At 35.8% G+C, this 17007-nt stretch overlaps 2 protein-coding genes across 7 annotated transcripts in view; one reads left to right on the top strand and one right to left on the bottom strand.

Annotated features, from left to right (window-relative positions):
- The window catches only part of gas7b (growth arrest-specific 7b), a 34700-nt gene extending 28414 nt beyond the window's left edge, over positions 1–6286 (top strand). The window contains exons 9-15 of one of the 2 annotated variants that reach the window (XM_042734895.1): positions 167–241; positions 2704–2782; positions 3066–3194; positions 4115–4238; positions 4345–4424; positions 4844–4942; positions 5016–6286. In XM_042734895.1, the coding sequence (XP_042590829.1) occupies positions 167–241; positions 2704–2782; positions 3066–3194; positions 4115–4238; positions 4345–4424; positions 4844–4942; positions 5016–5129 (700 nt within the window). In that variant the 3' untranslated portion in view covers positions 5130–6286. Of the gene's footprint in view, positions 1–166; positions 242–2703; positions 2783–3065; positions 3195–4114; positions 4322–4344; positions 4425–4843; positions 4943–5015 lie in introns of those variants that run through there. The other variant, XM_042734894.1, reaches the window with a different exon arrangement.
- Positions 6287–8423: 2137 nt separating this feature from the next.
- The window catches only part of LOC109083832 (myosin-16), a 51622-nt gene continuing 43038 nt past the window's right edge, over positions 8424–17007 (bottom strand). For all 5 annotated transcript variants that reach the window (XM_042734889.1, XM_042734892.1, XM_042734890.1 and 2 more), the window contains 8 exons: positions 15311–15414; positions 14264–14456; positions 13987–14190; positions 12181–12306; positions 11931–12101; positions 10747–10947; positions 8973–9119; positions 8424–8887 (listed from right to left, as the gene is read on the bottom strand). In XM_042734889.1, the coding sequence (XP_042590823.1) occupies positions 8738–8887; positions 8973–9119; positions 10747–10947; positions 11931–12101; positions 12181–12306; positions 13987–14190; positions 14264–14456; positions 15311–15414 (1296 nt within the window). In that variant the 3' untranslated portion in view covers positions 8424–8737. The remainder of the gene's footprint in view (positions 8888–8972; positions 9120–10746; positions 10948–11930; positions 12102–12180; positions 12307–13986; positions 14191–14263; positions 14457–15310; positions 15415–17007) is intronic.

The following is a 17007-nucleotide window of genomic DNA, read 5'->3' as shown; positions in this document are numbered from 1 at the left end:
GTTTGTCCCTGAGGAGAAAGACTTGAGTCTGGGAAGGAAATGACCTTAGTGTGTGAAAGTCAGAACAGACATCTGCGCTCAGTCTCTTCACATGTGCCACAGATCCATGTGCTGCGCTCTATCACTCCAGCACAACTTAAATTCCTTTATTTATTTATTTGGACAGGATCAGGATTGAGGAGGAATACGCCAAGAACCTGTCGAAGCTCTCGCAGATCCCGCTGGCTGCGCAGGAGGAAGGGTACGTCACCTAACATTTGGAGGAAAACAATGGCAGACGTGGAAGAATACACCCTCTTTTCTCCTTACAAACTCAGAATCTCATGCAGTGACCTTCAGACAAATATGATGATTTATAAACTGACTAAAGTCATGGCTGAATGGATTGTGACTGACAATGTGAAACCCCTTCAGTTGTGTTCTTAAAGAAATAGTTCCCCCAAAAATGAAAATGTGCTCACCCTCAGGTCGCCCAAGATGTAGATGAGTTTGTTTCTTCATCAGATTTGGAGAAATGTAGCATTCCATCACCTGATCCTCTGTAGTATATGGGTGCCGTCAGAATGAGAGTCCAAACAGCTGATAAAAACATTACAATAATCCACTCCATCAATCCATTAGTTAATGTCTTAAGAAGACAAAAGCTGCATGTTTCTAAGAAACAAATCCATCATTAAGACATTTTTTATCTAAAATAGATTTCACTCCTGATTCAGACCAGATGACTTCATTAGAGGAGGCGTTATTATGGATTATGGTCTGATATCTTACCTAGAAGCAACAGTTTGAAGTTAAAAACATCTTAATGCTGGAGTTGTTTCTTACAAACACACAGCTTTAGTGTTCTAAAGACATTAACTGATGGACTGGAGTGTTGTGGATTATTGTGATGTTTTTATCAGCTGTTTGGACTCTCATTCTGACAGCACCCGTATACTGCAGAGCAAGTGGTGCAATACTACATTACTCCAAATCTGATGAAGAAACAAACTCATCTACATCTCAAGATGGCCTGAGGGTGGGCACGTTTTCAGCAAATGTTCATTTTTGAGTAAACTATCACTTTCAGTGTCACACATCCTCATTATCAAGTGTGCATGTTTTTTTGTAAATCACCATCAGCTGCTGTACTCTTATAGTGTTTGGTATCAGCACAACTGCCAGTGATTTTTTTCAGCAGCACGTCAGTGTGGTAGAGAAGGCTAATTGTTTCATATACAATGCAAAGCGTGTCAGCGAGCGCCGCCCACCATCCCACAGACAGACGGAACAATCCCGCCATTCTTCTGACTCTCAGCCCCCGCATCTTCGCCCACAACACCGACCATTGTTTTTTTGTCCAGCTCCTGCATATGCGCTCACAACCTCTTGTTTATTCCTAAATTCATGACTTGTGTTGCTGCCATGCAGAAATCATTGTTGCAGAAATGCAGGTCATGACCTTATGGCTTTGCATTTTTGCCATTGTATGACTGGCCTCTGGAGTTGATGATGCCATTATTGCTGTATGCTGCATATACATTATGAACACTACTGTTCAAAGGTTTAGGGTCCAATTTAAAATAATAATGCTTTTCTGCATCAAGTATGCATTAAGTTGATCAAAAGTGTCAGTAAAGATATTTATAATATTACAAATGATTTATATTTGTCCTTTTGAACTTTCAACTCATCTGTTAATCCTGCAAAGTAAAATGTTTCAGTTTCCACAAAAAATTTTGGCAGCGCAACTGTTTTCAACATTGATAATAATCAGAAATGTTTGTTGAGCAGCAAATCAGCATATTAGAATATATTTTTAAGAATCATGTGACACTGAAGACTGGAGTAATGATGCTGAAAATTCCGCTTGGTCACAAGAATAAATTACATTTGAATATATATTCACATAGAAAACTGTTATTTTAAATTGCAATGATATTTCACAATTTTTACCATATTTTTTATCAATAAATGCAGCCCTGCTGAGCAAAAGAAGAGTAAATATTATAAAGATATATGTTCAATGAAAAAGTCAAAATACTGAAAAATATATATATGTTTAATAGCTAAATACCCACCTCTCTCAGTAAACAGGAGAAGCAGGTTCAAACCAGAGGTTCAGGTTGCAATCTGACGTCTGAGGAGAAATGAATCATCAGATGTATTTTTATGGATTCATACAGAATTATCTTCCCTTACTGACAGTGAGAGAGAAAAGTATTGATATTCAGCCTTGTGGATTTGACTCAGCTAAAGTTTAGATTGTTAAATTCCTCCCACGTCTTTTATTGAAAGTGCTCCTTTGAATCAGTGCGTCAGTCCGAACGGAAAGGTCTCAGATCGGCTCAGTCTAAACACACGAAACAACCAATCAATGAGGCGGTCACGCACAAACCTATAAAAAAAAAAAAATCACAAAAACATCAAACATATCCAGACCGAGAGAAGAGAAGGAAAAGAGCAGGAAGAGTTATAAAATATAACAGATATTTTTCCTATATTTAATAAAAAGTTACATTACATTTTATAAAAAAATATATATATATTATATATTTTATTCAAAATATATTTAATGCATTTATATAAAAAAATGATGTATTAAAAATATATATATGTATAATATCTTTAATACATTTAATAATATATATACAATTTTACATTTAATGTATATTTATTGTTTATATTTTATTAAATATATTGTCCCTTGTCATCTTCTCTCAGCACGCTTGGAGAAGCTTGGTCTCAGCTGAAGAAAAGCCTGGCAGATGAAGCAGAAGTTCATCTCAAGTTCTCCTCCAAGGTGAGATGTTGAAACAGAAAGATGCAGGACTGCATGCAGGATTCATTCTGAGCCGGTCTAAACGCACAGCTGGTCTGGAGGAATGTGCTCTGTGCTGATGTTCTGCTCTCTGAAGAATATGAGAGCAGAGGTTACACACACACTGTCAGTATTACTGTACATATACACGAATATGCATCTCTGACACTGAAGCAATAAAAAGACATGGTGTAGGAGGATATTTTTTATGTTTGGCTTTAGTTTCTTGCAGCTTTCTAAAGTCAAACACTCTGATGTGCTTCAGCTTCAGAGTGAAGTGGAAAAGCCTCTGCTGATATTCCGGGAAAACTTCAAAAAGGACATGAAGAAGTTCGACCATCACATGGCGGATCTCAGGAAGCAGCTGGCCAGCCGAAACGCCGCCGTGGAGAAGGTACTGACTGCAAAACATGATTCCTCTCATGTGTCATGAATATGTGGCCATATTTAAGTCTTCATATTTAGCATCTTCTAAAGTTACAGGGATTTTTCTCATGCATTAATAAAAGTCCAGCATATTTTCTGAAGTGGACCATTTTTCGTCTCTGGAGCCCATTAGGTTTCTATATATAATCTCATGCCCTTCAAACCAATGACCTTCTCATAGAGCTTTTACTGATCTCGCCAGCAGGAACAAAACAATTTGCCGTCTTTTAAAGGGACAGCGCACTCAATACAAACGGTCATTATTTGCACATTCACACAGCGAACAGCGCTGGTTCTCGCATGTTTTGTGATCAGTCACATCAATGGCAAGTTTGAATATAAGCACACATGCAAATATAGAAACACATGCGTGTAAGTAATTGACCATTCGAAGCAAGCTTGCCCGACATCTATGGCCAGTCTCCATAGAAAACCACGTTAAAACAGGGTAAAAAAGATAGACTGAATTGAAACTTTTTCGATATAACTAAATATAAAAATGTGTGGAGGTTTAAGCTGTGCTGTCGTTGGCTGCCACAGTAATGTCAATTAGCTAAGGAATTACTTTAAAATACTTGTTTTGCATAACAGAAAATCTGTCATGTTCTTTGCGAACGGTCAGTTGGCAGCATTTTTATTTTAGGTTGAACTCTCCCTTTAAGAAAGAGCGTAATGAAAAAGAACAAGTGATTTTAATTGTCTTCTTTTTAATATGCTGTTGTTATAAGGATTTTAATTAGAGTTAATTCATAATCAGAAAATAAATTTACTTCTTTAATTGTTCACATCACTCAAAATCTAAAACTCAACATCAACCACCAAAAGCCCCCGAAAACCCAAAACACATCATGCTCATCTCGTCTCTCATAATCTCATGTTCTTCATCAGGCACGGAAAGCGCTTGCAGACCGGCAGAAGGATCTGGATTTAAAAACCCAGCAGCTGGAGATCAAACTGAACAGTAAGATCGAGGAGGACATCAAGAAAGCGCGCAGGAAATCCACGCAGGCCGGTCAGTGCAGCTTCAGCAGACCTCTCAACCTGGGAAACTTATTAGACCATAGCCATGATGATGTATGAGTCCTGCATGTGTAACTCAGCAGCCTCTGTATCTTCAGGAGATGACCTGATGCGCTGTGTTGACCTCTACAATCAGTCCCAGTCCAAGTGGTTTGAGGAGATGGTGACCAGCAGTCTGGTGAGAGATTGACTGCGCTTTCACAGATAATGCCACTTCTGACTGCTTAATATAGTCAAATGACAGATTGCATTGATGAGTTTTAGGTTTTCATCTCTGAAGCATTTATTAATCTCAGTTAATGGTAACTCAACATTTACTAAACATGAATAAAGTTGCTTTTGTTAATATTTAATGGACCTGAGCTGACATGAACTACAATGAACAGTTTTAAACTAACATAAACATAAATCCTGTAATGCATTGAGCAATGCATTGCTTATGTTAACTCAAAGAGACCTCACTGAGAAACTTGATGTTTCAACACTGATAAGAGATGCAAGAAAAGGATGCAATAAAACTCTGATTTAAAGACAAAAGCATTTTCTATTAAAAACCCAAATAAACTAGACAATCTCTATACGTCTTGTTCCTGACAGGAGCTGGAGCGTCTGGAGGTGGAGCGTGTGGAGATGATCAGACAGCATCTGTGTCAGTACACAACGCTACGACACGAGACCGACATGTTCAACCAAAGCGTGAGTTAAACAGCCTCATCCACACTCACTCATACAGATCACGATTAATGATAACCTGCTGTTTCATCTCCAGACCATAGAGCCGGTGGACAAACTCCTGCGGAGCGTGGACCCCGCCAGAGACCGAGAGCTGTGGGTCAAAGAACACAAGACGGGCGAGCTGAGACCGGTGGACATGAACATCTGAGACCATCAGACTCGCCCTCGTTCCCTCGTCCGGCTGCTTTAGAGACGCTGAAACGCAGCACTGGCTGAAGAGAAAGCGCTCCATGTTGTCCTAACATGGGATTGATCTCTCAAAAACACTTCTGAGGCCTAAACCAGGAGAAAGATCATGATTCAAACCGAGCAGAAGGTTGAGAGAGAACCGAGGTACCATAACCTTCCCACAAATCTGACTGAAAGAGCTCTCGAGATGTGGCAGAGACTGTGTGAGCATCTGCAGGATTTCACTCGGGAGAACTGATGTGTTTGTCAGTATCTTCTGATGCAATCATGCTATACGGATTCAGCATTGATTGAACCGAGTTCATGTATGTGAAATAGTACTAATATATACTGTAACTGCTGCTGCTGCAACAACTATTACAACTGATTTCAGTTCTGTGACTAATCAAAGCTCTCGCTTGCCTTAAAGCGACAGTACACACAAAAATGATCATTCTGTCATCATTTACTTCACTTTCATGTGGTTCCAAACATGTTCGACTTTCTTCTTTCTTCTGTTGAGCACAAAAGAAGATATTTTGAAGGCTGTTAGTAACCAAACAGTTGATGGTAGCCATTGACTTCCAAATATGGCGGGGGGGTGAAACTAAACAGTTGACGATAGCCATTGACTTCCATAGTATGGAGAAAAAAAAAAGGAAACTAAACAGCTGATGGTAGCCATTGATTTCTAAGTATGGGGGGAAAAATGTGAAACTAATGTTGATGGTACCCATTGACTTCCATAGTATGGAGAAAAAAAAAAGAAAACTAAACAGCTGATGGTAGCCATTGATTTCTAAGTATGGGGGGAAAAATGTGAAACTAATGTTGATGGTACCCATTGACTTCCATAGTATGGAGAAAAAAAAAGGAAACTAAACAGCTGATGGTAGCCATTGATTTCTAAGTATGGGGGGGAAAATGTGAAACTAATGTTGATGGTACCCATTGACTTCCATAGTATGGAGAGAGAGAAAAAAGAAACTAAACAGTTGATGGTACCCATTGACTTCCATAGTATGGAGAAAAAAAAAAGGAAACTAAACAGCTGATGGTAGCCATTGATTTCTAAGTATGGGGGGAAAAATGTGAAACTAATGTTGATGGTACCCATTGACTTCCATAGTATGGAGAGAGAGAAAAAAGAAACTAAACAGTTGATGGTAGCCATTGACTTCCAAGTATGGGAAAAAATGGAACTAAACAGTTGACGGTAGCCATTAACTTCCATAGTATGGAGAAAGAAAAAATGAAAATAAACAGTTGACGGTAGCCATTGACTTCCAAGTATGGGGGAAAAATTTTGGAACTAAAAAGTTGATGGTAGCCATTGACTTCCATAGTATGGAGAAAGAAAAAATGGAACTAAACAGTTGATGGTAGCCATTGACTTCCATAGTGGAGAAAGAAAAAATGAAACTAAACAGTTGACGGTAGCCATTGACTTCCATAGTAAGGAGAAAAAAAAAAGGAAACTAAACAGCTGACGGTAGCCATCGATTTCTAAGTATGTGGGGAAAAATATGGAACTAATATTGATGGTACCCATTGACTTCCATAGTATGGAGGGGAAAAAAGGCAACTAAACAATTGATGGTAGCCATTGACTTCTAAGTATGGAAAGAAATATGAAACTAAACATTTGTTTTGTTCCATATTATTAGATCCATATTTATCTTCCATACCGGGAACTGTTTTTATGTTCAACAGAAGAAAGAAACTCTTTTTCTTTAGAACATCTTGAGGGTTATAAACAGAATTTTCTGTCAGTTTTGGGTGAACTGTCTCTTTAAAGTCGACATGAACCCATTTAACTACATAATGTTATTTATTTCTGAGTAAAATCAGAATATTCAATGAGAAAAAGAAATGCAAATGTCAGTAATATTAAAAAAGATATGGGAGTTACTTACCAAAATGAACACTGAAAGGAGATTTGATTCAGGTGGAGAAGCCCATAACATTCTGAAAATATCACAACTTTGTCCTTTGGAATACCATGTATGAATCATGTAAGTCCAGAAACATGGATCAGCAAGTAAAGAGGGTCAGTGTTGATTTCAGCTTACGCAGGATATTATACAACTCGATGCAAGATCATAAACATAACAGATCTGGTATTATATTGTATATGAATACAGCTGCTCACAGTCTCACACTGCTGTCATGGACTCAGGGTTTACATCACTTCATACTCAATCAACAAAAGAACACAAACACATGTAAAGATGTTTTATTTTCTGTGTGTTTGTTCAAATATACAGAAGTCTCAAACAGTCATTATTTGGGCCCAATATTGTTTCCCCAAACCATTTACTCTAAAGTGAGAGAGCTACAAATAATATATGTAAATGATTCTGCACAATGCTTATTTTTTATATGAAACCAATTAACACTTTTCCTAAAGGATCTTTGAGATGTTTAAACTGGATTTCATTGTTTGTTTGTTTGTTTTTTCTGACAGTACCAGCTTATGCATTTAATGCATCTGCATTACTGATGTACATGTTCAAAAAATTCATTCTCTCCCTGTTATACAATGATGTAAATGAAGAATAACTGCTGAATATCATCCATTTGTATTTTCTGTAATATAAATGACATTAAATTAAATGTTTAACTAAACAGGGTTTATCATTTTAAATATTTATGTAGCTGTCATCAATAAATACAAAACTAATGCAAACATTACACTACTGAGCAAGGGAATAATATATACTGAATGAATGTCCATTCAATGCATTTCTAATTTTTTTTAGAATATTGAATCATGATTTCATTTCAAAGTGAATGTGTACTTCATAACAGATACTTATTTGTCCTATTGACTATGTATTACTAAAGCTGTCCTCATTTAAAAGGAATGTGTTGGAAATGTGCTCATCCTCAGGTCATCCAAGATGTAGATGAGTTCGTCTCTTCATCAGATTTGGAGAAATGTAGCATTGCATCAGTGTCTCAGCAATGGATGCTCTGCAGTGAATGGGTGCCGTCAGAATAAGAGTCCAAACAGCTGATAAAAACATCACAAGTAATCCACACCACTCCAGTCCATCAGTTAAAAAAGTGGTCTGGTCTGAATCAGGAGAGAAATCTCAAGAACAGCTCTAAATGTGGCTGGATTTTGATGTGAGAGACAACAGGAGATGGACTTTTTTCACTGGAGGAAGTGCTATTATGGATTATGGGCTTGCATTTTATTTAAAAACGTCTCGATGGATTTGTTTCTTACAAACACACAGCTTTTGTGATGATTTTATAAGCTGTTTGGACTCACATTCTGACGGCACCCATTCACTGCAGAGGATCCATTGGTGAGCAATGATGCAATGCTACATTTATCCAAATCTGATGCATGGCCAGAGGGTGAATGCATTCATTTTTAGTTGAACTATTCCTTGGACTACATTACAAAATAAACGAAATGACAGTTTTTCTCGTTTCTTGATAGTAAAGTCATGCTGATGATAGCCAAATATAATACTGAGCATAGATACTTGTTGTAATCAAAAGATTTATATGTTTACAGTTATTTTTTAAGACAAAAATTATGAATTCAGAAGACAAAAAAAAAAATCTCTGATTCTAATCGATCATGAGTTTCTTGATTGAATTCAAGTATGTGGGAATGAGAGAGCTGATGGACTCCTCCTCATCAGTGACCTTCTCACCTCTGCCCTCTGACCCCACAGAGCTGGGTGACCTCACCAGGCCTGGATAGGGAGTGCTGTAACCCTGCGTTAAACACACACACGAGTAGAGTGTTACTGACTCCTGCTGGAGACGGATGGCGTAACATTTTGTCCTGACAGACACTCACTGATGAGTAGCCTTTGCCGAAGCTGCCTCTGTTCTTGGTCCTGATCTTGGTGAGCGCAGACTCTGCGATGTCGGCCCGCTCTTCTGCGTCGTCCAGCTCATGAACCGTCTTCCTGTACTTGGTCAGATTCACATTCGCCTGCTCCTCCTGTGCATCAACAACAGCACATCACACATGCTGTTTCACGAGTTCACACTTACATATAATAAACAGATTAGAGGTTATGTATTTGTCTTAATTTCTGAACCCTACAGCCCACTACAGGAATAGTTGTAAGTGCAGAGAAGGGGAAATAAAGGGATTCTGAAAAAACCTTCAAAAAAAAGACTTACAATAAACATAGGTACATTAATACTATATATACACATCTCTTATCTTGTCAGTTGTGTTGATTACTGATTGTGCACCTCTTGTGTTAATTAGGCTAATTATCTGAACGTGCTCCTCCCGAACTTTGTTAATAAAGCATCATATGTTTGACAGCTTGATGAAGTTTCACACTTCAAAATAAAGCATTCATTAATGCATTCATTTTCTACAGTTTGTATTCATTCGTTTGTTTGTCATATCAGCATCAAAGGCCATATTCATTACAATAATAAAACATAAAATAATACAATTGGAAGTTCTTATACTACATTTTAATTATTCATCATGTGTTGCACTATTATATCATTTTTAAAAATGCTATTGCTCATTGCTAATTTTTTCATAATGCATTAATTATTGTTAATTTACTTTACTTAAAATGTCTAAGACATCGAAAATCATGCTTTGGCAAATCATAATGATTATGATTATATGACATGAAAAGTCAAAATTATGAGTTAAAAGTCATAATTATGACAAAGATTTTGTCTTTTTATGTCATAACTGACTTTGTCACAAAGGTTTTTATCATATAAAATGACTCAACTTATTTGAAACCAATAATTATGACTTAATATCGATTTTGAATTTTCAACTCATTAATATGACTGCCATAATTTAGATTTATATTTGACTTTTTTGTCATTGAGTTATTTCATAACATATATCTTAATTAAGACTTTTTATCTCAATTATAATTGTGACCTTTTTGCAGGTGTCATAATTTTTGTCTTTTTAATCAGTATGAATTTTTATCTCATAAATTTGACATTATATTGAGTTTTTTTCACAACTATAAATTTAGTCAATTAAGAATTTTATCTCATAATTATAAATGTTGATTTTGACTTACGTCAATTATGATTTTTCATATGAATGTGTTGTCATAATTATGACTTTTTATCTCACAAATGACTTAGTATGTCATTATTTTGAATTTTTATTTCATAACTATAACTTCTGTCATGAGACTTTATCTCATAAATATAACTTTATTTTAAATTTCGACTTTTTATGTCATAATTATGACTGTCATAATTGACTTTTAATTATATATGTTTTTGTCATCATTATAACTTAGTATGTCATTATTTTGACTTTTAATTTCATAACTACAACTTTTAAGTCCCAATTAAGATGTATCTCATAATTATAACTTAGCATGTCAATTTTGACTTATGTCAATTATGATTTTTCATCACATCACATCACATTTTCTGCAACATATTTCTGGGTTTTTTTTTTTCATAATAATGAGTATAAATATGGTTAACCAAAGTAGACATTTTATTCTGATGTGGCAGAAATGGGCTTCCATAGAAAGATGTATTAGTGGGCCTAAATGTAGAAAATAGCCAAACTTTTCCAGGTTCCAAACCTATGTGAAGATAAAGAGGTGACCTACCGCCTCCTCCACTTGTCTCTTGTAGGCTTTCATCTTCATCTGGAGTCTCTCCACCAGCTCCTGCATGCGGTGCTGGTTCTTCTGGTCCTCCTCGGACTGGAAGAGCAGCTCCTTCAGACGGCGCTCGTTCTTACGCAGGCTCTTCACCGTCTCAGCGTGTCTCTTCTGCTCGCTGTCCAGCTCCAGCTCCAGCTCCTTCACCTGAGCGTTTAAATTTGATACAGCGCATAAATTGTTAACAAATTTGATACAACTTAATCCAATTTGAAATGTGGCAAAAAAAATTGCGCTTTGGCAAACCATAATGATTATATGACATAAAAAGTCATAAGATACAAAGCTGAAATTAAGAGTTAAAATTCATAATTCAAAAATGTCTATTATGTCATAATTATGACAGTATATCAATTATGACTTCATAAGTTATTAACCTAATGACAATTTTGACTTTTTGTCCACTAACTTGTAATTTCAATATCTCATAAATATGAAAAATTTTGACTTAAATTTATGGCTTTTCAACATATAAATGACTTTTTATTTTATAACTATAACTTCTGTCACAATGTAAACTTTCTATCTCATAACTTAGTATTTCTATTATGACTTAGTACAGTGTGTAAAAATGAACTTTTCTTGGTCATCATGACATTGTAACATGTTCATCTCATAAATGACTTGGTGTGTCATTATTTTGACTTTATTTCATAACCATAACATTTACGTCATAATTTAGACTTTTTATTTCATAACTTTAACTTTGTATGTCAGTTTCAACTTTTTTCAACTACAATTTTTCATAGGAATGTCTTTGTCATAATTATGACTTAGCATGTCATTACTTTGAATTTTTATTTCATATCAATAAAAAAAAATAAATAAAACGAAAAAAATAAATCCAATAAAAATAAAACAGTTTTCATATTTCAAAAAATAAAACACTGTTTTTCGTTTTATTTAAATATTTTCATCCAGAGTTTCGGGAAAAATCTAACTGGTTTCATGGGGCCCTACTGTAAATGAAAGGTACTTAATTACTGTAATCCTCAAGCTCTAACAAACAAGTGGAAACATTTCCTTCCCCAATAATGCTAAATGAATATTGTCATCAATATCAATATCTTATGATATGTAATTGCTGATATTTATGGGCCAGCCCTGCTCATCAGGTTAATGCTGTTTACCCGTCCCTCCAGCTTCTGAATGATCTTCTTCCCTCCCTTCATGGCCATCTGCTCAGCTTCCTCCAGTCTGCCGCTCATGTCCTTCATCTGGAGCTCCAGGCTCTTCTTGACGCGCTCCAGATGCATGATGTGCTCCTGCTCCACACGCAGCTCCTCCAGCACACGCGCCGTCTGCAGACCGGCAGCACAGCGTCACACTCAACACCATCAGGCCTTTCTCTCAGCGCTCCGTGTGTGTGTGTGTCTGTACCTCACATGCAGACTTCTTGGCCTTGTCGTTGGCTGATCTGAGTTCAGCCTGCAGCTCCTCGTGCTCCTGCGTCAGCTGCTGGACGTCCACTTCCAGCTTCCGCTTCCCGCTGGACACACTCTGGAACTGAGAGCACAGAACAGCTCTGTTCACTTCAAACAGCAGATACTTCCACATTAGCAGCATGACAGAATAAGAGGGCATCATTTGCATATTTAAATGATCTGTTTCTTGTACTACTATAATTCTTAAAAAAAAAAAAAATAATAACATTTTTTTTTTTTTTACTGTTATATTTTCTGTTGTTGTTTTTTTGTACCTGTTTATACAGTTTTTATTCATTTTTATTTAAATCATATTATTAATTACAAACAAAAAACCACAAAAAAAGTAAAAATTATCAAAATATCAAAATTGATATTTATACATCACATAAAATAATAAATAATAAATAATAAATAATCTTTCCATTGATGTATGGTTTGTTATGATAGAGCAATATTTGTCTGAGATACAACTATTTGAAAATCTGGAATCTGAGGGTGCAAAAAAATCTAAAAATTGAGAAAATCATCTTTAAAGTCGTTCAAATTACAGCGATAGCAATGCATATTACTAATCAAAAATTACGTTTTTATATATTTATTTACAGTAGGAAATTTACAAAATATCTTCATGGAACATGATCTTTATCTTTAGCATAAAAGAAAAATCAATAATTTTGACCCATACAGTGTATTTTTGGCTATTGCTACAAATATACCCCAGGGACTTAAGACTGCTTTTGTGCTCCAGGGTCACATTTTAGTACAAGTTAAACTAAATGAAAATTAGAAATGTCGGACATCATTTGCATATAAAAAAAAACAAATGACCTGTTTCTTGTATTGCTATGATTCTTCAAAAAAAAAAAAAAAAAAAAAAAATGGAATTAGGCTCTGCAAAGGTAAACTTCTGTTAAAAAATAAAAAATAAATAAAAATAAAACCCTGATTTATATAAAAATAAAGAACACAGAAGGTTTTAGGTTGGTACTAAATGTTAGAAATGTAAGTTTTATATTTGCCCTGGAAATAAAAATATTTGGACTGTATCAGATTTTCACTAACTATTGTGGCCAAAAGAATTCATGATAACAGTAGTATTATGTCTATAGAAATGTGTACTTTTTATTTATATGCATTTTGTTTCATTTAGTATTTATTGATTGATTTTTTGCCAATGAATCACACTGAGCATGAGTACTCAAAAGTGACATCAGTGATCAATCATCAAAACAATGACTGCATGTACTGATAATATACATTTAAATACTGTTACAGTATTTAAAAAAGATGTATTTTTTAAAATTACGCTTATGTTGAATATATATATCTGATTAATCTCAAATCAGATGTGTTTGGTTGAATTATTCCAAAACGCTTCAGTTTCTCGCTGTTCGTTTTCATTTTAGTTAGAGTAATTTTGTTGTGTGTTTTTGTCATTTTTAGTAATTTTTGAATATGTCTGTATAGTTTTATCCACTTTTATTTCAGTGTAAATTAAACTAAATGAAAATGTGAAATGTGCCTTGGCCTGAAATAAAAGAAGGTTTTAATATTTTATTTTAGTTAATGTTTATTTTATTTTTTATTTTTTTAGTTAACTTTGGTTGACTCCCTGACTGAGAGTTTGTGAATGTACTGCAAGGGAGCGATGAAGAACAAATAAAGATTCTGAGAGGGATCATCAGCTAATGACCTGATAAGCATCATGTAGAATAACTGACAAGCTTGTAATGAAGGATCTGATGTGTTGTATCAGCACCTGGCTGTCGAGTGTGTTGTATTTCTCTGCGGTCTCGTGCAGCTCTGTCTCCAGGCTCTTGCGCACTCTCTCCGCCGCCTCCAGCGCAGCGCGGCTCTCCTCGCCCTCAGTGACCAGCAGAGTGCAGCGGCGCTCCAGCAGCGTCTGCTCCTCCCTCAGCTCCTCCTGCACGCGCGCCTCCTCCTCCAGCTGAGCCTGGAGCTCCTGCAGGAGACACACAGAGCATGTAGCACACACACATCATCAGTGTGTTCTCCTGCGTGAACACGAGCCGCACCTTGATCTGCTGCTGCAGCTTCTTCACGGTCTTCATCAGCTCTGCGTTGTTCTTGTTCAGCTGGTCCACCTGCACCTCCAGCTCATTCACATCACTCTCCATCTTCTTCTTGAGCCGGCCCGCCTCCGTGCGCGCCTTCACCTCCACATCCAGACTGGCCTGCAGAGACTCCAGCGCCCTCTGGTGGCTCTTCCTGAAACCAACAAAACATCTCATACTTGAACTGGATGGTTTGGAGATGTTTATCTTTACAGTAACTGATTAAAGCATATTTTAAACCAGTCTAAGCTGGCTTGGTGGTCTTGGTCTCCCAGTCTGGACTTCAGGTTTTTAGAACTTTTAGAAATGTAACATTGAAACAAACATTTTTGGGGGAAACTGCTTTTGAATTGAACTGAACTAAACTGAATTGAGAACTAACCAACCAGCTAAGACCAGCAAACTATTTCAGGCTGGTTTAAAAATTCAAAAATAGAATTCTGTAGGAGACCTTGAATTATGTAAACTCAAAAATAGAAAAAAAAATGGTAGGTTTCAAGCTGCTGCTCCACATGTTAGAAATGAACATCTTTGTTAAAAAAATAAAAACACTGGCTGTCATGAAATAAGATTCCCACTATGTGAATATCATGGCCAAAATAATTCACATTGACAATATTATATAATATATATATTTATATATAATGTAATAATATCTATAAAAACTAGGGAACAAACAAACAAATAAATTACTCGAACTTATTCAAGAATACCGTGTAAGCAAAGATATAGAAGCTGACAGATTTGGAAGAAATTCACAATATTACAGGAACCAGAAGAAGCCAGAAAAAGATACTTACCAGAGCAGTTGTCCCATGTTAGATAGAAGCAGGAAATAAAAGACAAGGTGGAAAAACAGAAGAGTTAAAAGACTGAAATGAAATTAGGACAACACTGATTAAAAGCAGAAGATGTTTTATCAGAGGCATTTCTCCAAAGAGGGCATATCAGGCAATTTTCCTGATCATTTGATATCATGTTGTCAGAGCCAGGAGGCGCTGGTCATACCTGGTGGCCTCAAACTCCTCTTCTTTCTCCTGCAGTCTGCGCTCCATGTCTGCTTTAGCCTGAGACACTTCCAGCTGAAGCCGCAGAACCTTCGTCTCCTCGGCCTACAGAAACACACACAGACAACTCTTCTGATTCCTCTCAGAACCACTAGATGGCACAAAACTCCCAACAGCACTCTCACACGCTTTTCACTTTTCACCAGGAACTTTACAGGCAGCAATGCAGAGCAATATTTAACGTTTTTAAAACAATATAGAAAAGGAGAATTTGTGAAAATAATGAATATATTTTTAAACAAAGTTTTTTTTTCTTTTTTTTTCACTTTTGTTCAGGCTAATGCAAATAAAAGCAAAAATAAATAAATACAATAAAATCCAGTATGCCAGCGTCTACAATTTAGTCAGCAAAAACTATGATAATTTCACTGCTGCCAATTACATTTCATATGCTGCACATTTTAATCAAGTCAATAAGAGATTGTCAAAAAAAATGCAGAAATATTTCTCAGTAATATTGCAAAAATATTGCTGCCTATACTTAAAAATGACAGGAAAAAAGTCACTATAATGAATTAATTCAAATCCACAGCTTCAAGTGGATAATGAACATATCAAGAGTTTCTGAATGAGTTCCTCTGGAAAAACACAAACGGCTGTAAAGCAGCGCTCCTTCATCGGCATGAGCATCATCCATCAGCGCTGTCAGACAGACGGCCGTCAGACCACACAAACAGAGGTCACGGGGTCAGCGGCCACGTCATGACATCGATTGAAAAAATACAGCCTTACAGCCGCTCCATTTATCATCAACTGGCATCTCAAACCTGAGCCAGGAGGAGAACACTTCTTGAGTAAAAACACGACAAGCCTGACAGGATTCTGTCATTTTTACTCTGGAGACTCAGTGGTACACATCCTGGTGCTTCAGTAATTCAGGGTGCTGTTTTATTTGCCTTCTGCTCTTTACTCTTAGATCATTTGCTCTTTAGTTCATACTAGTGTTTCTGAACACCTAATAATCTTAAACAAAAAAAAATAAATAAAAAAATAAAAAATGATGATTTTTTTCACCAAAAAAAATAAATAAATAAATTATATTTGAATAAAATATTTTTTTCTTTTAAAAATAAATAAATTTGTACTTTACAAATGCTATTTTGATCATAAACTGAAAGACGTCTCTTCTGTTCACCAAGGCTGAAAGATTAAAAATGGAAAAATATTATTACAATTTAAAATAACTGTTTTCTATGTGAATATATTCTAAACTGTAATTTATTTCTGTGATGTGCAGCTGTATTTTCAGCATCATTACTCCAGTCTTCAGTGTCACATGATCTTCAGAAATCATTCTAATATACTGGTTTGCTGCTCAAGAAACATTTCTGATTATTATCAGTGTTGAAAACAGTTGTTCTGCTCAATAATTCTGTGGAAACTGGCATTCATTTTATTTTTCAGGATTCTTTGATAAACAGAAAGCATTTATTCAAAAACTTACTCCACATACATCTAATCCATCCAATACATCCAAGATTATTAAAATCATCAAAAAATAAAAAAAAAAGAAAATCTTGCTGACTCCAGTAGATGTGTGTATACGTATGTATTTGTATTACAGTAATGACGGTTTTGGTGAGATTTACCTCTGTTTATAGCATAATCATCAAGAAAATTCTGAATATTTTCCCAGAC

The sequence above is a fragment of the Cyprinus carpio genome, chromosome B12, assembly GCF_018340385.1.
Source record: "Cyprinus carpio isolate SPL01 chromosome B12, ASM1834038v1, whole genome shotgun sequence".
In the NCBI taxonomy this organism is placed as follows: Eukaryota; Metazoa; Chordata; class Actinopteri; order Cypriniformes; family Cyprinidae; genus Cyprinus; species Cyprinus carpio.
Note: the sequence above shows the minus strand (reverse complement) of the source record. Positions and strands in the feature narration are given on the sequence as shown.